We start from the raw sequence: 26006 nt of genomic DNA on the forward strand, positions 1-26006 counted from the left end.
CCACACAATGTAATAATGTGTTTCACGCAGCAGGAGAGCCAGTCAGCTGGATAGCTCTGTTGGTAGAGCAGCAGGAGAGCCAGTCAGCTGGATAGCTCTGTTGGTAGAGCAGGGGACTGTGATTCCCATGGTAGCGGGATGAAACCCTTGCTAAGGGTATGTGTTTCATTTTCATTTCAAACACTTTGCCCATTTTGATAGACTTGGGTTTACATAACAGGACATCGTTTCATACAAATAATAATATAATGAGGGTGATATAAGGGCTTCTCTGCAATGCCAGCTTGTCACAAGCAGACAGGTGGTGCAGTGGGCTAGTTCACTGGTATGCTGTGTTGGTTGCTGTGGGGGACTGGGTTCAAATCCAGGTGCATTTCTCCTTTGTTTTCAAAGACTTGGTTAATTTCTTATATAAGGCAATGAAAAAGCAGACTACTCCGTGGAAGTGAGATGGGTTGGAATCCATTTCAAGTCACAAATGAAACGAAGCTGTGAATCAAATTAGCTCCAGGTCCACACCACACAATATAATAATGTGTTTCACGCAGTAGGAGAACCAGTCAGCTGGATAGCTCTGTCAGTAAAGCAGGGGACTGTGATTCCCACGGTAGCGGGTTCAAGTCCCGCATGTATATTCTTCTTCATATAAATTCATTTTGACCTTTTGTGAGCTTGGTTTTAAATCCATTTTGTCACAAGTCTCTCTCAAGCTGTTTATGGCTCCCCAGGTCTACATCACAACATGTAATAATGCTTTGACCAGGCCCCTTCATAAGCAGGCTGGATAGCTCACCTGTAGAGTGTGGGATTCTGTTTCCTAGAATTCTGGATTCAAACCCACCAGGTGTTGATTGCATGTGTATATTCCTCTTTTTCTCTTCAAAAATGTTCTCCTTATTGATAAAGCAAGTGCCACGAAAGCGGGCAAGGTGGTCCAGTTGTCTGATCTGGTGTCCTCAAATGCAGGAAATGAGCCCCAATGTATTTATTGTACACAGAATGGATTGAAGCCGTGCTGTGCAGCTCAGCGTGGTGTTCGGCAGCTCTCTGGCTGGCTCGCTCGGTATATGAATTGAAGCCGTGCTGTGCAGCTCAGCGTGGTGTTCGGCAGCTCTCTGGCTGGCTCTCTGGGTATATGAATTGAAGCGTGCTGTGCAGCTCAGCGTGGTGTTCGGCAGCTCTCTGGCTGGCTCGCTCGGTATATGAATTGAAGCCGTGCTGTGCAGCTCAGTGTGGTGTTCGGCAGCTCTCTGGCTGGCTCGCTCGGTATGGTTTGGATTCAGGCACCCCGCCTGGGCCTTTGAGCGCGTCTGGTTTTTGTGTGATTCTCAGCACTCTGGCTGGCTCAGTATGGTTTTGGACATGCATTACCTCTTTCCGTCGCTGGGTGGAGTCTTGAGCATACATTCATCAGTAGGAGGTCATGAGATTTCAGAATCCATAACCTCCTACTGCTGCAAGTATGCCTAAGTCGTTTTTCATTCATTTCACACTGATTTTATTATTTTGTATTATTAAATGTTCGAGTTATTGGTTTATTAGTCCACTGTTTACATCCTAGTGCGTTTCAATGTTGTATTTTTTTTTTGTCAAAAAACAAAGTGATATTTTCATGAAAAACATTTACATTTAAAAAAAAAGTTAAAAAACACGCCGACCAGTGGAATAACGAGGAATTGCATGCTTCTCTTGTGTGGGTTACACTTGGTGCACTGAGTTCAGTGTGCTGTACTTTCATTTTTAAAGAATGAACCTTATAGACAATGTCACACATAATCCCACCTTAAGCCGATAGATAGCACAGGAGTCTGGTTGGCTAGGTTTGCATCAATGTGATTATTGGTGGACAGGGTTCAAACCTTGGCAGAAAAATGCAATGTGATGTTAAATGCCTTATTTTTTACATTTATTGTTCCAGAATCTTTGATGTAATGTTAAAGGTAAACTCAGCAGGGGGTCTGTGCTGCTGGTCTATTTCAGCATCCTTGCAACCCCTCAGCTGCACTCATGAAGAATTCAAATACTGGGGAGCATCTGAGGTGCTTTGAGAGCTTTCTGATTGGTGTAGTTGGTAGTGTATCGGCTTCAGATTCTCTTAACAGCTGTTTCAAGTCCCACATGAAACAGACGTTATGTTTTTTTCCCCTCATTTTCAGAAATATTGTTTCATTTACCTTATAGAGCTGCCGTATAATAGGGTTGGGTTTGATAATCCCTCCTCTCTTCAGTGGCATGCAACTCAGCATGCGTGTGCAGTCTCTGACAAGGGAAGTGAATCTCATATACCAGGTTAGAGTGCTGGTTTGTCACAAGCAGCCAGGTGGTGGAGTGGGCTAGTTCACTAGCTTTGCCTGGCTTTCACCTTGGAGGTCTGGGTTCAAAGCCAGTTCACAGGACAAGTGAACTGAGTTTAAAACCAGACCCACAATTCAATGGCACAGCATGACTGGTGTTCTCTGATTAAGAGACTTAAAAAAGAATTGATAAATAAACCCCAGCGTTGTGTTTGAAGTCTTGTGTTGTGTGCTTGTTTTGTTTCTCCACGGCGTCTGTTTGTTTGAATCTGTCAGATACAACAGAAGTGACTCTTTTATTGGATATTTTCAAGGCAGTAATCACCTCCATGTTGTACAGATCATTAGTCCAGTTCAAGTCACAAATGACTGCAGCAGTACAGCTGGTAGGATGGCTCAGTTGGGAGCGCACAGGGCCCTGATTCCCAGGGTTGGTGGTTCAAACCCCGTGCAACGTGCATGTTTTTCTTGTTTTTTTTTTCAAGTTGGTTATTTTACCTTGTAGGCAATGTAAATCTAACTTCAGGGACAGCTGCTAGGTGGTGCAGTGGGGTCAGTCCCTGTGCTTAAATGCTCTTTCCCTTGAGAGACTGGGATCATATCCAGGATACAGATTGAAATCTTCTGTTTTCACAGCACCTTGTAGTTTGAATCTGTCAAAGACATGATAGAAGTGACTCTTTTATTGGATATTTCCAATGGAGTGATATACATTTTGTACAAATCATTAGTTAATGTACTGGAGGTCATTTGGCAGCAGGAGAGAGTAGCTCTCTGGCTAGCACAGTTGGTAGAGCACTGGATTCTGACTTCCAAGGTTGTTGGTTCAAGTCACATGTAAAGCACAAGTGTTAATCTATTGATTTCAAAAATATTGTTAAACTTACCTGTTTATAAGGTTTGGTTTTGAATCCAGTTCATCACAAATTAAACAAAGCTAAGAATCACCTCTTCGCCCCCAGGTCCTCACCACACAATGTAATAATGTGTTTCAAACAACATCAGCACCAGTCGGCTGGATAGCTCTGTTGGTAGAGCAGAGACCCGTGATTCCCTGGGTAGCGGGTTCAAACCCAGAGCAGGAGTTTCCTTTTCATTTTCAAACACTTTACCTATTTTGATAGACTTGTGTTTACGTAACAGGACAAGGGGTCAGTGGTCTAAGCATACAAATAATATAAAGAGGATGATATAAGGGCTTCTGTGCAAAGCTGGGTTGTCACGAGCAGACAGGTGGTGCAGTGGGCTAGTTCACTAGCATGCTGTGCTGTTCACATTGTGGGACTGGGATCAAATCCCGGTGAGTTCCTTGTTTGTTTTCAATGACTTGGTTAATTTCTTATATAAGACAATGAAAAAGCAGACTACTCCGTGGAAGTAAGATGGACTGGGTTCAAATCCAGGCTAGTTCTTTGCTTGTTTCAAAGAATGTGTTAATTGAGCTCATATATAGTGTGAACCAAAGCTTTCCTGTGGGAGCTGGTGGCGCAGTGGCTATGCTGATGGCCTTCTCTCCCTGAAGACGGTGGTTCGAATCCTGGTCCCGGAGGCGAGTTCCTGAGGTAAGTAATGCTGTTGGTTGTGAGTCATGGTGGTGGTTGTAAATCTGGGTGTTGACTGTAAGTAATGATGCAGGTTGTAACTAACGATGTTGGTTGTGTCTCCACAGACGGAGGAGGGCCGTGTGCCCTGAAGAGGAGCCGGAAGAGGATGAAGAGGGGGCTGGGGCCCCCGGCCGTGGGGGGAGTGGAAGATGGGGGTGTTGGTACCAGAGAGGAGGAAAAGAAGAAGGAGGTGGTGTAAACATGGGGGAGCAGGCAGGCAGGCAGGCAGGGATATTCCTTTTGCACTGCCATCTGACAGGGAGCGTTAAAGATATCTTCTGTCCTATAATCATCTCTAGATGATTCAGGGCAAAAGGCAAGGTAACATCCCTGCCTGCTCCCCCATGTTTACACCTCCTGCTTTTCCTTCCCCCCCCCCCCCCATGGTACCAACACCCCCGTCTTCCACTCCCCCCGCGGCCGGGGGCCCCAGCCCCCTCTTCATCCTCTTCCGGCTCCTCTTCAGGGCACACGGCCCTCCTCCGTCTGTGGAGACACAACCAACATCGTTAGTTACAACCTGCATCATTACTTACAGTCAACACCCAGATTTACAACCACCACCATGACTCACAACCAACAGCATTACTTACCTCAGGAACTCGCCTCCGGGACCAGGATTCGAACCACCGTCTTCAGGGAGAGAAGGCCATCAGCATAGCCACTGCGCCACCAGCTCCCACAGGAAAGCTTTGGTTCACACTATATATGAGCTCAATTAACACATTCTTTGAAACAAGCAAAGAACTCGCCTGGATTTGAACCCAGTCCATCTTACTTCCACGGAGTAGTCTGCTTTTTCATTGTCTTATATAAGAAATTAACTAAGTCTTTGAAAACAAAGGAGGAACTCACCTGGATTTGAACTCAGTCCCCCAAGGTAAGCAGCACAGCATGCTAGTGAACTAGCCCACTGCACCACCTGTCTGCTTGTGACTGCCTTGTTGTCTAACCTTGTATATGAGGTTCACTTCCCTTGTCAGAGGTCGCACTGCAGGAGTTGAGAATCCTGGCGCTGACTGCACAGTTGCAGTCTTTCATGCCACTGAAGAGAGGAGGGATTATGAAACACCCCTGTTACACAGCAGGGCTCGGAGGTAAATACCAGGGATACCAGGTCAATGCTATGAGTGTTAACACTAATCATATATATAATAACTGTGGCTTCCAGAGGAACATGTGTTTTTTATATTGTGTTCCTCGTCAAGCTGTGGAATCTGAAGCTGCGCAGCAGAAATGATTCCACTTCCAGCAGGTTGACTTTGTGCAAAGTTTCTATTCTGATGTAAACTTTCATCCCCCCCCCGAGCACTGTACTGTCTCCACTAAATCATTATTACTGATGAACCAACGGGAGCGCCAAGCCTTCCTCAATAGACAAAGCTAGCGCTGCTGTTCAGGGTGAGCGTGCCTCAGCACTGCCAGCAAGCACTCGGGCGCTGGGGAGCAAAGCAGCACAAGAGCCTGGATGTCTTGGCTTTGCGGGAGTGAAGGGAGCTCTGTGAACACTGTCCTGTCCTTTCTGCAGAGGAAACGGAAGATTAGCATGGAAAGCGACCCCTTAGAGGAAGGACAGCATTCTGATCAAGGACAGGTGGAGGGCCATGAAAAGGCTTCAGAGGCTTCTAGTCGTAGTTTAAAGTTTCAGCCAATAAAAGTGACACGTTGTGTGTCTGTATTGTAGCTGCAATTACTGCCTGGTGATTGAGAATAAATATGTATAGATCCCCTTTCAGGGCTTGTTGTGTGACAGGATGCTGCATGGAGCCATGAAGAAGGGAAACGCCCACACAGTATGTATTTCCAAACGTCCGGATTTATTAAAGAAAAAGGCTTGAAAGTAAAACAATCTCCCCTCTACGAGCAATGGTAATGGAAGGGCTGCAGTCCCCAGCAAAAACAACTCTGTTACCCACAAGCCTCCTGCACCAAACTGGGCTCCTTTTAAAATAGCAGAAAGTAGAAAATGTGGTTTGTCTTACCAAACACACACAATGCAAACAGTCAGTCAATATGTAGCGGTATTGTGAAGCGGGATGTGGGGCTGCTCAATGCCTTGCTCACTGGGTGTGCTTCTATTCTTTTAAACAAAGTAAGGAGAGGAGAGGAGAGGGGGAGGAGAGAGTAAAGAGGAGAGGAGAGAGGGGAGAGGGGAGAAGAGAGGGGAGAGGTGGAGAGGGCAGCAGCAGTATTCCTCAGTCTAGGAAGGACAGCTCCATGCACTCCACAGTCTCAGGGTGAAGCATGCGAGTCGCCAGCCGCTCCATATCATCCAGGCTCAACAAGCGCAGCCTCCGCTCGTAATCCTGAGAGAGAGGCAGAGGGAGAGACACAGAGTCACAACTACACGCTGCTCTACACCTGCATTTCAGAGTGTGTGTGCTGCAGCTGTGATTGTGTGTGCGTCTCTGTGTCACTGTACAGCTGTGTCTGTGTGTGTCTGTATAACACTGTGCATGTGCTGCAGCTAGGATTGTGTGTGTAGCAGTGTTTATTGTGTTCAGGTTACCTTGTGTAGCTGCTCCAGACTCTCACTGTGTGTGTGTCTGTGTGTGTGTGTATAGCAGTGTGTGTGTTTATTGTGTTCAGGTTACCTTGTGTTGCTGCTCCAGACTCTCACTGCGTCGGCAGGGCTGAAGTGTTTGTTCAGAAGAGCAGGCAGGCTGTGCCACACTGACCCGGGGTGAGGCGAGGGGTGAGAGGAGGGGCGAGGGGTGACAGGAGGGTTGAGGCGATGGGTGAGAGGAGGGGTGAGGTGTGAGAGGAGGGGTGTGGCGAGGGGTGAGGTGTGACAGGAGGGGTGAGGCGAGGGTGAGGGGTGAGGTCTGAGAGGAGGGGTGACACAGGGAGTGCTGTTCTTGCGAGGGTGACACTTTCTCTGTTGGGGGCGTCACAACGAGTTCAGCTTGGAATCGGGAGCGATGAAGTCGTGTGACAGTCTGTGCTCATCTGAGAGAGAGAGAGAGAGGGAGGGGGAGAAACAGGAGAGATTCAAGACCAGGTAGATTAACTCTCAGCTGCTGACTCCGTGTAATTTCGTAACTTTTGTTACGATGACAAAACACGTCATATCTCTGCCGTCCAATCAGCAATTTTGTTTTTTTAAAGTATGAGTCATAGCCATGACTACGGGGCTTGTCATGATACCATTGGTTTAGGGCTAGGGTGGGCGGGACATATAATATTTTGATTACAAGGGCGAGTCTCTGCTGGCGCCATTGTGACTGAGTGCACAGCAGAGTCGAAGCTCTGTATCTCCAGTTTTACAATCCCAAGAGTGCTAATCTACATATCATCTAAACGGGAGGTACTTGGGCTAATTAACCATATTGTTGTTGTTGTTTTTTTCAACTTGATATTGTTTTTTTGTGCTGAGTACATCTGCAGTGTTTATTTTTGTTTTGTTTTGTTTTCGCTGTGTCTCTTGTGTGTGTGCTTGCTTGCTGGGAGGGCTAACTTCATGACTGCTGTAGACGAGAGGAGCTACTGTACCAACACCACGTTTTGTTTTGTTTGTTTGTTTTGTTAAACATCTTTCTTATAGTTAGTTTCACATACGGTTTTATTTTAGACTTGTTTTTCCTCAGGAGAGAAGGCAAAACTAACAGGTCTATCGCATGTGATGCAAAGTTAGGCGTTTGTGTACGTCTGTGTTTTACTTTTTCTAGTCGATTCATTATTTCTCTGTAGTCGTTATTATTGAATTATGCATCTATTATTTTTTAACTTTTTATTCGATGTGTAAAAGAATGAGGAAAACACCTTGTTTAGTTTTTATTTTTACGTTGTGTATGTAGCCTATGTAAAAAACAAAGACATTTAGCTGTAGTTATTATTTAGCCATGTATTTTATTACTCGTTTACTGTGTGTAAACAGAAAACATTATTTAGCTGTTGTCACTATTATTATTTAGCCATGTATTTTATTACTTGTTTACTTTTTTATGTGTGTGAAAAAGGATGGAGCAGAATATTAATATTAGTATTAATATTATTATTATTAATTGGTATTTATTTTAATGTTTTATGTGGGTGTGTGTAAGCCAGAAAATGGATGGAGACAATCAGCTCTAGCATGTGGTTCAGTCACTGAAGAGGAGGAGGGCCCTGACTGAGGAAGAGATCGAGGGCATGTACGCCATGGAGGAGGACCTCCCTGATGAAGAGCTGCTGCAGGAGGATGAGGGGGAGGAGGAGAGTGATCTGGAGTAGCCCCAGTCCAGCACTTCAACTGCAGGGTAGTTTTGATAATAAATATATACAGCACAATATGGAAGGTTTTATTTTTTTTGTCTCCCTCCCTCCCAAATAAAATTCTTAATTTCAGAGTTTTATTTGTAATATACTTTTTTTTCAAATAAAAAAATTAAACATTTTACTTGATAACTTGTGTGTTGTTTCTTTATTTTTGTACTGAAATATAATTGTATCTCAAACAGGGCAACAGTGTTTCCAGTCTCACTTTTTGCCAAGTTTTAACCCTGGTCAGCCTTTGCCATTTCGGAGGTTGATTTTTGTAAAATACTAGGCATTGCAAAACCTTATCTAGCTCTGCAACTGTTCAAGATATTTCAATTCTGATTTCAGATTTGAATTCCTTGGAAAATTGTGCAGCTACAATATACTCTAGTTTTTTTTTATATATATATATATAACTCTTGGAAAGAGGTTGAAATTGACCAATTTTTAAAAATATTATTTATTATTTTTCATATTTCGATAATTTTTTAGGAGGTGTAGCTCATATGAAAATAAAAATAAAATCACCCCACAACAAAATAAATTACATCAATGGAAAGATCTACTTAATGCCTTTCTGTAGGTGTATTGGGTTTTCATTTCTGATTTAAGGTTCCAAAACTACAAGTGTTTAAACAGAAAGGCATCATGTTTATGACCGGATATTTTATTCCCCGTAGGCAGCATAGGGTTAAAACACTTCATGCAACTCAAAGATGATAAAAGATTGAAAACACTTTGTTTGCAGGTGTTACTGTTAATAGATATATGTAGAATAACATGAATCCTTTTTAACTGAGTGCTGAGCTGTGCTGTGCTGTGCTGTGCTGTTCAGCCTACCTGCCAGCGCCTTGCCTTTGTAGAGGAGTCCCTGTTGATTGACAGGTATGTTGAGCCTGTCAGAGACCAGACTCCAGACTGTGGAGACCTTCTCATCCTCACAGACCTGTCAAGAGACAAGAACATACAGACACACACTGAGGGGATGAGCATTAAACACTGAAACTACATCTTCATCCTCACAGGACAGACGAGAGACAAGAACACACACACACACACACACACAGTGAGGGGATGAGCATTAAACACTGAAACTACATCTTCATCAGTACGCACGCCTCGAGTGAAGCGACATCCCTCATCTGCACCATGCAAATGCACTTAGTGTCATTTCAAACGGGATTGAGATTATTATGCTCAAGAGCTAAAAGGCAGTAACAACGTGCGCTTAGAAATAATAAAACAATGTTTTTAAGAAAGCCCTCAGGACACGTGACGACATCCCCTCCTTGACAACGTCCTGTCCTCCTGTAGGAAGTGTCTCTTTACCTCAGCAATACCTGAGCTGGGAAGGTACACATTTTAAAGGGCCTTGGTTTGCAGCAATGCAGTTCAACCCACTCTGTGATGTTTTATGTTCTGTTATCAAACAACCGCTGACTTGCCCAATCGTAGAAAGTAGAAGTAGAAAATGTGGTTTGTCTTACCAAACACACACAATGCGAACAGTCAGTCAATATGTAGCGGTATTGTGAAGCGGGATGTGGGGCTGCTCAATGCCTTGCTCACTGGGTGTGCTTCTATTCTTTTAAACAAAGTAAGGAGAGGAGAGGAGAGGGGGAGGAGAGAGACACAGAGTCACAACTACACGCTGCTCTACACCTGCATTTCAGAGTGTGTGTGCTGCAGCTGTGATTGTGTGTGCGTCTCTGTGTCACTGTACAGCTGTGTCTGTGTGTGTCTGTATAACATTGTACATCTGCTGCAGCTAGGATTGTGTGTGTAGCAGTGTTTATTGTGTTCAATTTACCTTGTGTAGCTGCTCCAGCCTCTCACTGTGTGTGTGTGTGTGTCTCTGTGTGTGTGTGTATAGCAGTGTGTGTGTTTGTGTTCAGGTTTCCTCGTGTTGCTGCTCCAGACTCTCACTGCGTCGGCAGGGCTGAAGTGTTTGTTCAGAAGAGCAGGCAGGCTGTGCCACACTGACCCGGGGTGAGGCGAGGAGTGAGAGGAGGGGTGAGGCGAGGGGTGAGAGGAGGGGTGAGCTGTGCTGTGCTGTGCTGTTCAGCCTACCTACCAGCGCCTTGTCTTTGTAGAGGAGTCCCTGTTGATTGACAGGTATGTTGAGCCTGTCAGAGACCAGACTCCAGACTGTGGAGACCTTCTCATCCTCACAGACCTGTCAAGAGACAAGAACACACAGACACACAGTGAGGGGATGAGCATTAAAACACTGAAACTACATCTTCATCCTCACAGGACAGGCGAGAGACAAGAACACACACAGACACACACAGACACACACAGACACAGAGACACACACACACACACACACACACAGTGAGGGGATGAGCATTAAACACTGAAACTACATCTTCATCAGTAGGCACGCCTCGAGTGAAGTGACATCCCTCATCTGCCACCATGCAAATGCACTTAGTGTCATTTCAAACGGGATTGAGATTATTATTATGCTCATGAGCTAAAAGGCAATAACAACGTACGATTATAATCAATAAAGATGACCCCCAGTCAATATAGCCGGGGAAACCGCACCCTGCTGATCAGAGCTCACAAAGACAAACACATTATTAAAAGCCACTCAGCAAACAGTCACAAGCGGGTCCGGACGGCCATTTGTTATTAAAAATGCGGGATTCAAAAACAACCACTGCACTGAATAATAAACAAAGTAAACGAGATGCACTCACCTGGTTTAACGAGCGCTGTCCCTCGTAGTCTGTGTAAAACAAGAGCAAACGCCTCCTCACATGGCGTCCTTCTTCCACAAACTTATCACATGAAATAAAGTCGTTTCACACAGACACACGCCTCCGGCTGAGCTGTCCTCTGCTCTTTACAATTGGTAGCGAACTTCAGGGAGACAGACGAGGCTTTAGCTTTCATTTCCTATCCAATGCTGCCCTCGTGTGGACATTTAGTAGAACTGCTGTCGAGGGGTTGATTTGAGTGTTAACTAATTCTGCTTCATAAAATCAAATGAAACCTGCTGAAAAACGTCACGTTAGCATACTGAAATACACACCGCTTGTAATTTTCCAATTTACTTAACTAAAAACTGACACAAATATAAAATGTGATATTTCCAAAACTGACGCTGCTCTTTTATTTAAACAACTGCTCTATCAATACAATGGTCGTCGTGAATCTTGGTTATATTTCTACGTCTGAGATTAAATTATTGCAAACACCCGTATATACTTTCAGATACATTTTAAACCGCTATAAAAGAGAACTACAGTTGATTCCTTCAGGCACGTTCCGGTTTAGAATCGTTGTTTTCTTTGGTTATTTCGAAACTGCCCGTTTTAAAATATGACTGATAGTAAAACAATTCTTCACTAAAAGCATGAAAATATAATATTATTAAAATACTGACGTGGACACGTGTACTAAAATTTTTTTTTATTAATAATAAATGTATATTTTTAAACAGGTGCGCACCTTGGACAGCTATAGGGTCTATACAAATTAGGTAACGCATTTCTAACTTTTGATTCGCTAAATGCGTTCGCCAATCAGAAGTCACTTAATTTGTGACTTGTCTTTTATCCAATCAGATTGTTTAGGACATGACGTAACCGTTCCACTTTCTCTCCACGAGATAGCCGCATCGGTAAGGAATTAATCAAATAATCTTCAGAGACTCCCGACTGCAGTACCGCTGCGTGTCCACTGGAGGGAGCCGAGCGCCTCCGTGGCGCCGGCTCCGCATGACTCGAGCGCGTTTGTGACGTCCCCGCCCCGATTGGCCCGTCTGTCGCTGTTTGTGAAGATAGCGTTCGCAGTTTTCACTGTGAACCTCTGGAGCTTGGGAAGGGAAACTGCCCGTGAAAGCTGAGCGACCAAAACTGTGAAAAATGACATCGCTCTGATAAAAATACGAGACGCCCTACACAGCATGAGTCATAAATCACAGAAATCGTGATTCCTACAAACATCATCATCATCATAATAATATTAATAATAATACACGTCATTAATTCGGCTGCAGTGTTGCTAGGACTCCCAGCGTCACATTCCCCTCTGGCTGTAGTACCGGTGTGTGTCCACGGGAGGGGGCAGTGTGCCTCACTGCCTGCTTGCCTGCGCTTTGGCTCCGCACCCACTCAAAAACCTTTTTTAAAATGTATTTTGAAATCTGAATTTGGACGCGTGTATTGTTTTGAAGTCAGCAAACATTTGAATTGCAGATGAACGAGTGTAGCTGATGGAATTGCATTAAGTTTAACACAAAGAATCGTTCGTGTCAGTGCTTCACAGAGGGTTGTTTTAATATAACAGTTTTTTTTTTAATTTGCAGACAGTTTGTGTGAACTCTATGGCGTTGGAGACAGGACGCTTCACGTGCTCCAGTTTACACGCAGTGACTGAAGAGGAGATGCGATGTACCGTTGCTTGTTTAAGACAATGGGGACGGGACTGAGCGCTTACAGAGACGAGGGACTAACATGAACACAGAATAACATGAACACACAAAGGCACACACCATTTTACAGTCACGATGTTAACTCGGGGGGAAAGACGCCCTGCATGGCCGATTGGCTGAAAAGCAGAACAGAAGCAGCCTATCACATGAGGGGAGGTGGGTGGTGTTCTTATGACGTCACCGCTGCCAGGTCTATAAAGAGACCCGTTGTGCGCTTTCACGTCAGATGAAGAGAACGAGTCGTTAGGTTTGTGTGGATCAGCGAGGACGCTGGAAACTGGAGACCAAGTGAAGCTCTGGAAATCCTGCGAGCTCCTCGGGGCGCCGCTGGGGGCGGTCAGCCGCCGGGCTTGTCCAGTAATGTTGTGGTTAAGCGCTCGCCGCTGTGTCCTGACGGGTCCCGGAGAGGCTCAGTATATTTCATTTTGAAATGCCTACAATGCGTCCTTCTGTTTTCAATGCGCACGTCTATTTGTTTCTGTTTTGTAATGTGTTTATTTAGTGGAGGAGTTTCATGGTAGTTTCGTATTCACTTTCTCATTGCCCTCACAGTGATTTGTGAAAGAGCCTCATGTTTTAAATGATTGTTGAACACACTTCAATAATAAAGGTTATTTTAAAGCCGGTTTGAAACACCAAGCATTTGAAAAGCAGATTCAATCAATAATAATGGAATTGTATTAACACAAGTCGTCTCTGCTTCACAAAGCTCGTTAACAACGCAGAGGTGCCAGCTTATAAAAGCAGAACCGAGGAGAACAGCAGCAGCATTTCTTTTTTCCAAGGCCAGGGTCTGCTAGCCTGAGAAATGAAAAGGCTCTTGGGTCTGGCAAGCCAGTAACATTATTTCTGCTGTTTAATGTAGAACTGGTAACTGTAAACACATGACATTTAAAATGAACAACCCCAATACAAAGACTTCAACACAGATTTTTATTTATTTTGTGTTTCTTCTGGATTTAAATATCAGTAATGAAGAGTGAGTGCTTCAAACCTGGACTGAAATATTCAGCCTCAAAACTATATCAAAATAACAACACCTGAAGAAAGATTTGATCTCCTCAGAGCTGCAGGTTCCTCTCTCTCCTCTCCTCAGAGCTGCAGCTCCCTCAGTAGCAGGTTCCTCTCCCTCCTCCCTCTCTCTCCTCAGAGCTGCAGCTCCCTCAGTAGCAGGTTCCTCTCTCTCCTCCCTCTCTCTCCTCAGAGCTGCAGCTCCCTCAGTAGCAGGTTCCTCTCTCTCCTCTCCTCAGAGCTGCAGCTCCCTCAGTAGCAGGTTCCTCTCTCTCCTCCCCTCAAATCTGCAGCTCCCTCAGTAGCAGGTTCCTCTCTCTAATCTCTCTCTCCTCTCCTCAGAGCTGCAGCTCCCTCAGTAGCAGGTTCCTCTCTCTCCTCTCCTCTGAGCTGCAGCTCCCTCAGTAGCAGGTTCCTCTCCCTCCTCCCTCTCTCTCCTCAGAGCTGCAGCTCCCTCAGTAGCAGGTTCCTCTCTCTCCTCCCTCTCCTCACCTCCACTCCTTGGCGAGGAGAGGGGAGAGGTGGAGAGGAGAGGGGGGAGGGGAGAGGGCAGCAGCATTATTCCTCATTCCAGGAAGGACAGCTCCATGCACTCCACAGCCTCAGGGTGAAGCATGTGAGTCGCCAGCCGCTCCATATCATCCAGGCTCAACAAGTGCAGCCTCCGCTCGTAATCCTGAGAGAGAGGCAGAGGGAGAGACACAGAGTCACAACTACACGCTGCTCTACACCTGCATTTCAGAGTGTGTGTGCTGCAGCTGTGATTGTGTGTGCGTCTCTGTGTCACTGTACAGCTGTGTCTGTGTGTGTCTGTATAACACTGTGCATGTGCTGCAGCTAGGATTGTGTGTGTAGCAGTGTTTATTGTGTTCAGGTTACCTTGTGTAGCTGCTCCAGACTCACACTGTGTGTGTGTTTGTGTGTGTCTCTGTGTGTGTGTGTATAGCAGTGTGTGTGTTTGTGTTCAGGTTACCTCGTGTAGCTGCTCCAAACTCTCACTGCGTCGGCAGGGCTGAAGTGTTTGTTCAGAAGAGCAGGCAGGCTGTGCCACACTGACCCGGGGTGAGGCGAGGGGTGAGAGGAGGGGTGAGCTGTGCTGTGCTGTGCTGTGCTGTTCAGCCTACCTGCCAGCGCCTTGCCTTTGTAGAGGAGTCCCTGTTGATTGACAGGTATGTTGAGCCTGTCAGAGACCAGACTCCAGACTGTGGAGACCTTCTCATCCTCACAGACCTGTCAAGAGACAAGAACATACAGACACACACACACTGAGGGGATAAGCATTAAACACTGAAACTACATCTTCATCCTCACAGGACAGGCGAGAGACAAGAACACACACAGTGAGGGGATGAGCATTAAACACTGAAACTACATCTTCATCAGTACGCACGCCTCGAGTGAAGTGACATCCCTCATCTGCCACCATGCAAATGCACTTAGTGTCATTTCAAACGGGATTGAGATTATTATGCTCAAGAGCTAAAAGGCAATAACAACGTACGATTATAAACAATAAAGATGACCCCCAGTCAATATAGCCGGGGGAATCACACCCCCGTCAAACCGCACCCTGCTGATCAGAGCTCACAAAGACAAACACATTATTAAAAGCCACTCAGCAAACAGTCACAAGCGGGTCCGGACGGCCATTTGTTATTAAAAATGCGGGATTCAAAAACAACCACTGCACTGAATAATAAACAAAGTAAACGAGATGCACTCACCTGGTTTAACGAGCGCTGTCCCTCGTAGTTTGTGTAAAACAAGAGCAAACGCCTCCTCACATGGCGTCCTTCTTCCACAAACTTATCACATGAAATAAAGTCGTTTCACACAGACACACGCCTCCGGCTGAGCTGTCCTCTGCTCTTTACAATTGGTAGCGAACTTCAGGGAGACAGACGAGGCTTTAGCTTTCATTTCCTATCCAATGCTGCCCTCGTGTGGACATTTAGTAGAACTGCTGTCGAGGGGTTGAATTGAGTGTTAACTAATTCTGCTTCATAAAATCAAATGAAACCTGCTGAAAAACGTCACGTTAGCATACTGAAATACACACCGCTTGTAATTTTCCAATTTACTTAACTAAAAACTGACACAAATATAAAATGTGATATTTCCAAAACTGACGCTGCTCTTTTATTTAAACAACTGCTCTATCAATACAATGGTCGTCGTGAATCTTGGTTATATTTCTACGTCTGAGATTAAATTATTGCAAACACCCGTATATACTTTTAGATACATTTTAAACCGCTATAAAAGAGAACTACAGTTGATTCCTTCACGCACGTTCCGGTTTAGAATCGTTGTTTTCTTTGGTTATTTCGAAACTGCCCGTTTTAAAATATGACTGATAGTAAAACAATTCTTCACTAAAAGCATGAAAATATAATATTATTAAAATACTGACGTGGACACGTGTACTAAAAAAATGTTTTATTAATAATAAATGTATATTTTTAAACAGGTGCGCACCTTGGACAGCTATAGGGGCTATACAAATTAGGTAACGCATTTCTAACTTTTGATTCGCTAAATGCGTTCGCCAATCAGAAGTCATTTAATTTGTGACTTGTCTTTTATCCAATCAGATTGTTTAGGACATGACGTAACCGTTCCACTTTCTCTCCACGAGATAGCCGCATCGGTAAGGAATTCAGCAAATAATCTTCCAGCGCCTCCCGACTGCAGTACCGGTGCGTGTCCACTGGAGGGAGCCGAGCGCCTCCGTGGCGGCGGCTCCGCATGACTCGAGCGCGTTTGTGACGTCCCTGCCCCGATTGGCCCGTCTGTCGCTGTTTGTGAAGATAGCGTTCGCAGTTTTCACTGTGAACCTCTGGAGCTTGGGAAGGGAAACTGCCCGTGAAAGCTGAGCGACCAAAACTGTGAAAAATGACATCGCTCTGATAAAAATACGAGACGCCCTACACAGCATGAGTCATAAATCACAGAAATCGTGATTCCTACAAACATAATCATCATCATCATCATAATAATAATAATAATATTAATAATAATAATAATAATAATAATAATAATAATAATAATAATAATAATAATAATACACGTCATTAATTCGGCTGCAGTGTTGCTACGACTCCCAGCGTCACATTCCCCTCTGGCTGTAGTACCGGTGTGTGTCCACGGGAGGGGGCAGTGTGCCTCACTGCCTGCTTGCCTGCGCTTTGGCTCCGCACCCACTCAAAAACCTTTTTTAAAATGTATTTTGAAATCTGAATTTGGACGCGTGTATTGTTTTGAAGTCAGCAAACATTTGAATTGCAGATGAACGAGTGTAGCTGATGGAATTGCATTAAGTTTAACACAAAGAATCGTTCGTGTCAGTGCTTCACAGAGGGTTGTTTTAATATAACAGTTTTTTTTAATTTGCAGACAGTTTGTGTGAACTCTATGGCGTTGCAGACAGGACGCTTCACATGCTCCAGTTTACACGCAGTGACTGAAGAGGAGATGCGATGTACTGTTGCTTGTTTAAGACAATGGGGACGGGACTGAGCGCTTACAGAGACGAGGGACTAACATGAACACAGAGTAACATGAACACACAAAGGCACACACAATTTCACAGTCACGATGTTAACTCGGGGGGAAAGACGCCCTGCATGGCCGATTGGCTGAAAAGCAGAACAGAAGCAGCCTATCACATGAGGGGAGGTGGGTGGTGTTCTTATGACGTCACCGCTGCCAAGTCTATAAAGAGAACCGTTGTGCGCTTTCACGTCAGATGAAGAGAACGAGTCGTTAGGTTTGTGTGCTAAAATTCCAAGGAATCTCCAAAAGGGTTCTTTAATTATTCTGGGGTCTAAAGGGTTAAAATATATATTAAAAAAAATTATATATATTTCCTTAAAAGTTAAAGAGCTCATAGGTCAATGGTCATGGGTCAAGAGTCAAGAGTGAGTGGTCAGGGGGTGGTCTATGTCCAATGGGGAGGGGCGCGGAGGGTGAAGAGGGGCAAAGAGGAGCCACGCGCGTCAAAAAGGCTATATTAAAATGATTAAAACTATTATATTGTCACCAAAGTGGTAATTGAGGATTATATGTTTAATGTTTTATACAATTTTAATTCTTTAAAATAAAATATATATCTATATATAGATATATTAGACATAGCTTTTGAATTAAATCTCACAAATCAGTAATTTTACAATTTGGGGTAATTGGGATATATGCTAATTACACAATTTCAAGAGCTATTTATAAATCGTATAACTAGCTAAAATTCAACTTAGGGTTTCTTTTCATTAATTTACATATATTAAAATAAGTTAAAATATTATATTGTCACCAAAACGGTGTTTTATATGTTCATTGTTGTATACAATTTTAATTATTTAAAAAATATATATAATTTAAATATAAGTACCTTTCCAGTTAAGTAGCACAAATCAGTACATATTGAATTATGGGTAATATGGAAATACGGGATATGGACTAACCCATTGAATTAGTCTGCTGTAAACACCACAATTAACCACCAGGGGGAGATGTTCTAAAACTACATGCAATCTTGTATTCGGCCAATTGTAAACAATTGTAGTTTTGTCTACAAACATCTGATCCACACGCATGATACGTCTTTGGAAAGCCACAAAACTGCTTTCTATAAGTTGGTGTGGACGTTTCCCTTCACGGCACCGTGCAGCATCCTGTCACACAAGCCCTGAAAGGGGATCTATACATATTTATTCACAATAACCAAGCAATAATCACAGTTTGCACTTACTGTTAAACTATACTGTATTTAAATATTGTACTGCCCTGTAACACCCGTAAGCTGCCATGGTTACAGACGTCTGCAAAATAAATAAATAAATAAATAAATAAATAATGGAATAAAATCCCAATTTTTCGATGCATCCACAGTATTTTATTTGTTGCTTGAATAATAGTTACAGATAAACAGATCACTCCATATACAATTACTGGTACATTTTTTACATCTCATATTCCAATACATTACTTTCATTGGTTTATTTACATAGCACTTATGTACATACAAATCTCAAAGTCAGTGCAATGTCAATATGTTTTTTTTTGTTTTTTTTTACAAAATCAAATGTAGTAATAGTTAATTGATTACATCTCCTGGTAATCCAGGATAATTAATTAAACAATTACAAAAAGATTACAACCAGTATAACAGACCAAACATATACAGCACAGTAGCACATTGCACTGCCTGCCCGTGAATCACAGCTGATGTTAATAGTGAGAGAGGCTCAGAATTATTTCTCTTATGAAAGATAAAGACGTGTCCTGATCAGGGCTGAAAAACACTGGGGAGAACAGAACTATTTTCCATCTTATCAGTATCCTGATCAGTGCTGTTATAGGAATATTTCAAACAAAGTTGTACATTGGTTAAAGACATATATCCATTAAAAAAAGAGACACAAGAAGCAGTTCTGTAGAAATGATACCTACACAATGCCTTGTAACAATACAAACGACCTTGTGAGCTTCAGGTTCATTATTTTAAACACACGGGTAGTTAAACACACACGTCTTTGCAATGTTATCATATAGGTGGCGTTTGTTACATTTTGTCCTTAACATTTTATTTATCCTGGGTATGCCTGCAGTTGTAGTGGGATGCATGTAAACCTATAGACAGTTCTGGCTAAATCATTTTTTTTTTTTAATATTGAATGGGAAATAATAAGGTGATGTTAAAACTATATATAAAAGCATTTCCAGAAAAAAAAATGCTGATAGTTTAAATGGGGGGCATGTGTTTTTGGCAAGCAATTCAAATCCAACTACAAGAATATACCCAAAATGTGCTGCTGGAGGTTTCTGTTATTATGCATTTTTATAGACTGCGACTCCCCAGTCCCCCAGCAGACTCTCTGTGCATCTGAACTAGCTGTTAGCATCCTGCATCAGTTCAACAGTGCAAAACAAGCTAGGACACTTTCACTGGGACCCTCCCTCCCCAATCCACTCACTCCCATGAAAAAGAATAATCATCGCATAAAGCAGATATATTAATGCCGTTGTCAACAGCTCGAGGACATGTCTATGCACAGTTAACCACACTGAACCGCTGTGCTAATATAATATATTATAATGTGTTTTCAACTCAGAGAACATTAAAAAGGACATTATTTTAAAATGCAGTAAGCAAGTTAAAATCGAATTGTATTCCTGGTTGAAGGATGTGAAATGTTTTCTTACAAAACTTATATGCAAGCCAAGTATCACAATAATATACTAAACTGATAACAATAACACATCTTTAAAAAATAATAATAAATTAAATCAGCAAAGCCTATATTTCCATAAAATGGGAGTGCTCAATAATATAGCATACTGAACATCCCCATTAAAATTAAAATAAATCATATTGCATAACTATTGAAGATGCAGGCAAATTTTTAACTTAAGAAAACAACAAAAAACAGTAAAACAAAAAAAAGTGTCTGGGATTACTTGATCTATGGCACCCACCCTAAACAACTTTCCCACTGAAGCCTCCAAATGAAGAAAAGTGGAGCACCCAAATCAGCAGCAAATGTGAGAATTAAAATCCCTTTTCTATGTAACAGCCTGCTTTATATCTACCTCGTAGATTCAGAAATGCATCCGGCTCAATATGGGCCTTTTGTATTCATCTTCACACTTTTAAACCTGAAAACCGCAAACTCACAAACTCTCCTGTAGACCTTCCATTGTCAAAGGGAAACACATTCTAAGAACTACAAGCATTATGTGAAAAGGACACATTTATTATTGTCACAAATTGTTTAGCTTTGCAGTTGAAAACATGCTACTGTTAGGGTTAGTCAGTACACTGCAAGAATATTGAGGTAGCATATCAGGGTTTCTACTTACAATGTCAGAAACATATGTTCAAAAAGCTTTAAGCCTGTTATTTAAACCAAAGTAGCTATACAAGCATAACCAATAATATGTTGAAAAAAGGTTTTGCACTAAGCAAGCATTTTTACACCAATTGGATTTCAACCGAGTAAGATAACGTTTCTACTCAGCTTATATGATACTTTGTATTATTTTATATTTCAATTTAGAACGGGTGTCTTGTAAAGTGCTTTCTACAGGATACATTTGTTCGTGTGGCAATACAGTAGAGCAGTATGTGTAGTTTAACGTCCTGTGTGACTACAAAGTACCAATTTAAATACCCCCCTATGAATAAAATAGTGGTTTGTTAAAATGATGATTATTCTTTTTTTTTTGTGCTTAAGAGTTGCATGATAACTAATGAAGTTTATTTTTCAAATCATTTTTTTCTTTGTTAAATCAACTGTAAAAACTCCAGGCTTTAAGGGTTTTGTTTAGCAGTGATGTTCATAAATTCTCAGCATTTTTTTACTTTCTTTCACTGGAGAACACAGTACTTCTTGTAATCAGATTCAAAATCTTCATCCATGCTGCTTGTGTCTGCCATTTTTTTGTCATCGGTCTTTGGCAGAAACTGTGCATAGTCTACACCCTGCTGCTCATAGAAGAGAATGTAGGCAGAGTCTGTGTCTATCTCATCACAACGCACTTCCTGCAAAGAAAGCACAATTTACAATTACACATTACACATTTCTCTTTACTTTCCAAGTTTGCTATACGACAATTGCAATGAAAACAAATGTCAGTGTTTTCTAATCACAATGCAATGACTTTTGATGCTTGACTTTCAAACCATTTTGTTTTGTTCCATTCATGTTTCTATGATTTTATCATGGCATCTTTAGAAGACAAACGTTTTGCAGACGACTCCTAGATGCGTAGTCAGACACATTTGTACCACAGGGTTCTGACCCCTAGATGCGTAGTCAGACACAGTTGTACCACAGCGTTCTGACCCCTAGATGCGTAGTCAGACACAGTTGTACCACAGCGTTCTGACCCCTAGATGCGTAGTCAGACACAGTTGTACCACAGCGTTCTGACCCCTAGATGCGTAGTCAGACACAGTTGTACCACAGCGTTCTGACCCCTAGATGCGTAGTCAGACACAGTTGTACCACAGCGTTCTGACCCCTAGATGCGTAGTCAGACACAGTTGTACCACAGCGTTCTGACCCCTAGATGCGTAGTCAGACACAGTTGTACCACAGCGTTCTGACCCCTAGATGCGTAGTCAGACACAGTTGTACCACAGCGTTCTGACCCCTAGATGCGTAGTCAGACACAGTTGTACCACAGCGTTCTGACCCCTAGATGCGTAGTCAGACACAGTTGTACCACAGCGTTCTGACCCCTAGATGCGTAGTCAGACACAGTTGTACCACAGCGTTCTGACCCCTAGATGCGTAGTCAGACACAGTTGTACCACAGCGTTCTGACCCCTAGATGCGTAGTCAGACACAGTTGTACCACAGCGTTCTGACCCCTAGATGCGTAGTCAGACACAGTTGTACCACAGCGTTCTGACCCCTAGATGCGTAGTCAGACACAGTTGTACCACAGCGTTCTGACCCCTAGATGCGTAGTCAGACACAGTTGTACCACAGCGTTCTGACCCCTAGATGCGTAGTCAGACACAGTTGTACCACAGCGTTCTGACCCCTAGATGCGTAGTCAGACACAGTTGTACCACAGCGTTCTGACCCCTAGATGCGTAGTCAGACACAGTTGTACCACAGCGTTCTGACCCCTAGATGCGTAGTCAGACACAGTTGTACCACAGCGTTCTGACCCCTAGATGCGTAGTCAGACACAGTTGTACCACAGCGTTCTGACCCCTAGATGCGTAGTCAGACACAGTTGTACCACAGCGTTCTGACCCCTAGATGCGTAGTCAGACACAGTTGTACCACAGCGTTCTGACCCCTAGATGCGTAGTCAGACACAGTTGTACCACAGAGTTCTGACCCCAGATGCCTAGTCAGACACAGTTGTACCACAGCGTTCCCCTCACTTCTTCTGCTTGTGCATGTCTTCAATGTGTTTACCACTGACACCTTCCCCGCTTACCTATATTAGGACCAGGTTGAAACGGAAGTCCAAAGGCCCAGATTAGTACCATAATGGTATTGGTAAAATTCACCAGGTGCAGTCTTTAAAGATGTGTTTTATAACATAAGCTGCTTACCTTACAACTGCTGTCATTGAAACAGTACCATTTATCGTTTGGGTTTTTGGCATATGTCACGTAGTGACCTCCCCCCAGGATTCCTGAATGGCACTAAAGAAAAGTTGAGAAAGTGTTACTGTTCCATATAATGAACATATCCAATACACAACCAGGAACTGGTTTTCTTTTTCACCATTTTAGTCATCCTAACAATCTGTCTTGTAACAAACTACTATTAACCCCAACATTAACACTCTCCTTTTTATTATTTCAATTGTGATTCCCAACCATTGTATAACAAAAAAATCAAACATCGAACATAAATGATCATGAAATTAAACATGCCGTCTGTATACAAGAAACATACTTACTGAAATTGCATACAAGTTGTACAAAGGCTTCAGAGCGACTTGATCTCTTTGGTGGTCAGTGCTGTGTGGATGATGGTCACTGCAGTCATTGTGCTGCTTCTCGTGTCCCAGTCCATTCAGCAGAACCCTGCCGGCTCCCTCCTCGTGCAACAGCTCTTCAGCATTGCCTTCACTCAAACTCCCCTCCAAGTCAGAAGAGGCTGTCTGCTCCAGCTCAGAGCCACTCTCCATTCTCATGTCCAAGCTTTCTTTGCTACTTGACAGTTTCGTTTTGCCTCCCAGCTGTGGCAAGCGCAGTCTGCCTTTGCCTCGTCCCTGGTTTTTAGGGCTATTGCACGGACTGCTTCTGCTTGATGGGATATTGCATTTCTTTCCATATGACTGAGAGGCTACAAATATAAAGGAAAGTATTCAATTTTAACAAAATACAGAAACAAATGGAAATATGTCTACATTTTAACTGTAAATACCAGCCAGTTTTGTTATAATCTGATGATATCAAGGGCTTCATTCACTCAATGTTTAACATCATTTTTCATTTCACTAAAAAAAGCATCAACGGTATTCACCAATAGCTTCCACTGTCGTCTTTAAAACTTGATTTCTATTACGATTCATATGCAGGAACATGTTGTGCAAGTAATCAGTCCAATTGAAGGCAACTCATGAAAGACTCCTCCTTATTAATGAAAGCAGCCTATACAAGACATGCTGCTCTAAACCATCCTCTTGTCATACTGTTCATACTTAGTAAAACACTAGTGTCAGAATGTTACCTTTTCAAATACACAATAAAACCATTATCTATACACAATTCCGTCATCTTAAAAAGATTTACATGGCTGTATGTATTCCCATTCCCATAGTGATTTTCCATACTTTCCAGATTCTTACACTCAGACACTAACAAGCTTCAGCCCCAGTGGGGCCTGATATTGCAATAACTATAAAATACTGTTATAACTCCTTATGAAAAATGAAATAGCAGCAGGTATGTGCAAAAGCAAACCTTTGATGTTGTTTACAAAACCTGCGTTGAGTGCTTGGGGCCCAGCCGCCAGCCCGTCCCCAGTTCCAGTTGTGTGCACGGTGGTAATCTCACATCCCTTTGTCTCGGACTGATCGTCTCCCTGAGAAGTGACTTCTCTGTGCTGACACGGACCTGGATCCCGCGGCACCAGGAAGGCTCCAGGGTCAAACTGTTCACAAGGAAACTTCACTATCTTCTGGGACTTGATCCAGCGACCATTCACAAACTGGAAGCGCTTCAAGTGAATAATCTGGAAAAACAAATGACGCCCAGTTTATAGAAAATCTTGAATACACTCCAGGCTGTGATATTACTGCATATTGTACACAATGCCATACAACCACCACAGTACATGTTTCAGACCCAGATAAGCTGTATAATGACTTCCCTCGAGAAACATGCTGCTGGGTTTGATCTGTCTCTCACACCTGCTTCTCTCAGATTTAAATAAACCTGAATCCCTAGAACACCGTGGGAAGTGTACAAAAGGAGACATGTTGTCTAGTTGTAACAATGACCAGTATGGGTGGCAGCCTCCAGAGGTCCAGCTTCTTGGTGGCTAGGCGATGGGTCTGGCACTTGGAGCAGTAATACATCTCATCCTCCCCCAGCTCCTCCTCACTGGTGAACGCTCGCAAGCAGTTGTCCAAACTGATGGGCTCTGCTTGGGCACGTCTGCTCAGCTCCACACTTTCATGCTCCTCCACAATCTGGAAACCAAACACCCACATTTCAGCACAACACTTCTTATTCATTTACTGTTAACTCCAAGTAAGAAACAGCGGGGTCTATTTTAACAACCTAAACAGCAGTAGATCTTGATACTACCACTTTAATTCTTCACTGACCTTTCTAGGGTTTAGTTACGCCGGGTATATTAAAGGCACAAACTGCTTAGCAATCGGAGTTGTATTCTATTTGTGTTTTGAGCAGATAAAGCGTCTTCTCACCCTTTCTTGTGAAGTCTGATAGCGGAGGTGCAGCGCTGTGGGATCCCAGTCTATGGCAATGTATGCATTCCCAACAAAAGCCCTGTCTTCACTGCAGTCAACCTTACAGCCTCTACAGAATCTAAAACAGAGAAAAGCTTTAACCCTTTGCGGTCCTATGTTGGACTGGGTCCGACATTGCAATTATTCCTCTCAGGTCCTTTGTCGGACTGGGTCCGACATCATTATAGCAACGCAAAAAACGGGTTTCTAGTCATTTTTTCTCCGGAAAAAGCCGAGAAAACCATTCAATTGCCAAGTGGGAGCGACAGGAGCTGAGACAAGTCGAAAAAAAAAATAAAATAAAATAAAAAAGGCGTATCTCATGAATAGTCATAGATGGTGTCTGGTATCAGATAACGGGGCGGTCATAAGAACATAAGAACATAAGAACATAAGAACATAAGAAAGTTTACAAACGAGAGGAGGCCATTCAGCCCATCTTGCTCGTTTGGTTGTTAGTAGCTTATTGATCCCAGAATCTCATCAAGCAGCTTCTTGAAGGATCCCAGGGTGTCAGCTTCAACAACATTACTGGGGAGTTGGTTCCAGACCCTCACAATTCTCTGTGTAAAAAAGTGCCTCCTATTTTCTGTTCTGAATGCCCCTTTATCTAATCTCCATTTATGACCTCTGGTCCTTTTTTCTTTTTTCAAGTCAAAGTCGTCCCCCGGGTTGACATTGTCTATACCTTTTAGGATTTTGAATGTTTGAATCAGATCGCCGCGTAGTCTTCTTTGTTCAAGAGTAAACAAGCTGGGTGACTGTGAGTCAGCGCACAGAGAACACGGACATTTGCAGCGCTTTTTTGAGATGTTATAGTAATAAAATAATGACTTGGATCGCATTATTGAGGAGTTTGGTGATAAAACGAGTGATCAGGAGATGATTGATCGGTATGTACGACTATTATTATTATTATTATTTATTTCTTACATAGATGAAAGCTATAGCGAATGA

General features: G+C 43.0%; 1 protein-coding gene and 2 long non-coding RNA genes across 5 annotated transcripts in view; all 3 read right to left on the reverse strand.

The window, feature by feature from the left end:
• Positions 1-5694: 5694 nt before the first annotated feature.
• LOC117968418 (uncharacterized) lies at positions 5695-11571 on the reverse strand. The gene is made up of 5 exons (XR_009308974.1): positions 10846-11571; positions 10212-10313; positions 8978-9083; positions 6493-6847; positions 5695-6204 (listed from the first exon to the last, which is right to left on the reverse strand). It is a non-coding gene; the product is annotated as an uncharacterized LOC117968418 (long non-coding RNA).
• Positions 11572-14062: 2491 nt separating this feature from the next.
• Positions 14063-16082, reverse strand: LOC131701749 (uncharacterized). The gene is made up of 3 exons (XR_009308987.1): positions 15320-16082; positions 14569-14825; positions 14063-14271 (listed from the first exon to the last, which is right to left on the reverse strand). It is a non-coding gene; the product is annotated as an uncharacterized LOC131701749 (long non-coding RNA).
• Positions 16083-18466: 2384 nt separating this feature from the next.
• Positions 18467-26006, reverse strand: part of LOC117429283 (ubiquitin carboxyl-terminal hydrolase 32) — a 36884-nt gene continuing 29344 nt past the window's right edge. For 2 of the 3 annotated variants that reach the window (XM_059000927.1, XM_059000926.1), the window contains exons 29-34: positions 25008-25128; positions 24576-24767; positions 24037-24307; positions 23028-23416; positions 22675-22767; positions 18467-21138 (exon numbers count right to left, since the gene is read on the reverse strand). In XM_059000927.1, the coding sequence (XP_058856910.1) occupies positions 20965-21138; positions 22675-22767; positions 23028-23416; positions 24037-24307; positions 24576-24767; positions 25008-25128 (1240 nt within the window). In that variant the 3' untranslated portion in view covers positions 18467-20964. The remainder of the gene's footprint in view (positions 21139-22674; positions 22768-23027; positions 23417-24036; positions 24308-24575; positions 24768-25007; positions 25129-26006) is intronic. The other variant, XM_059000928.1, reaches the window with a different exon arrangement.

This window comes from Acipenser ruthenus, chromosome 26, assembly GCF_902713425.1.
Source record: "Acipenser ruthenus chromosome 26, fAciRut3.2 maternal haplotype, whole genome shotgun sequence".
Taxonomy (NCBI): Eukaryota; Metazoa; Chordata; class Actinopteri; order Acipenseriformes; family Acipenseridae; genus Acipenser; species Acipenser ruthenus.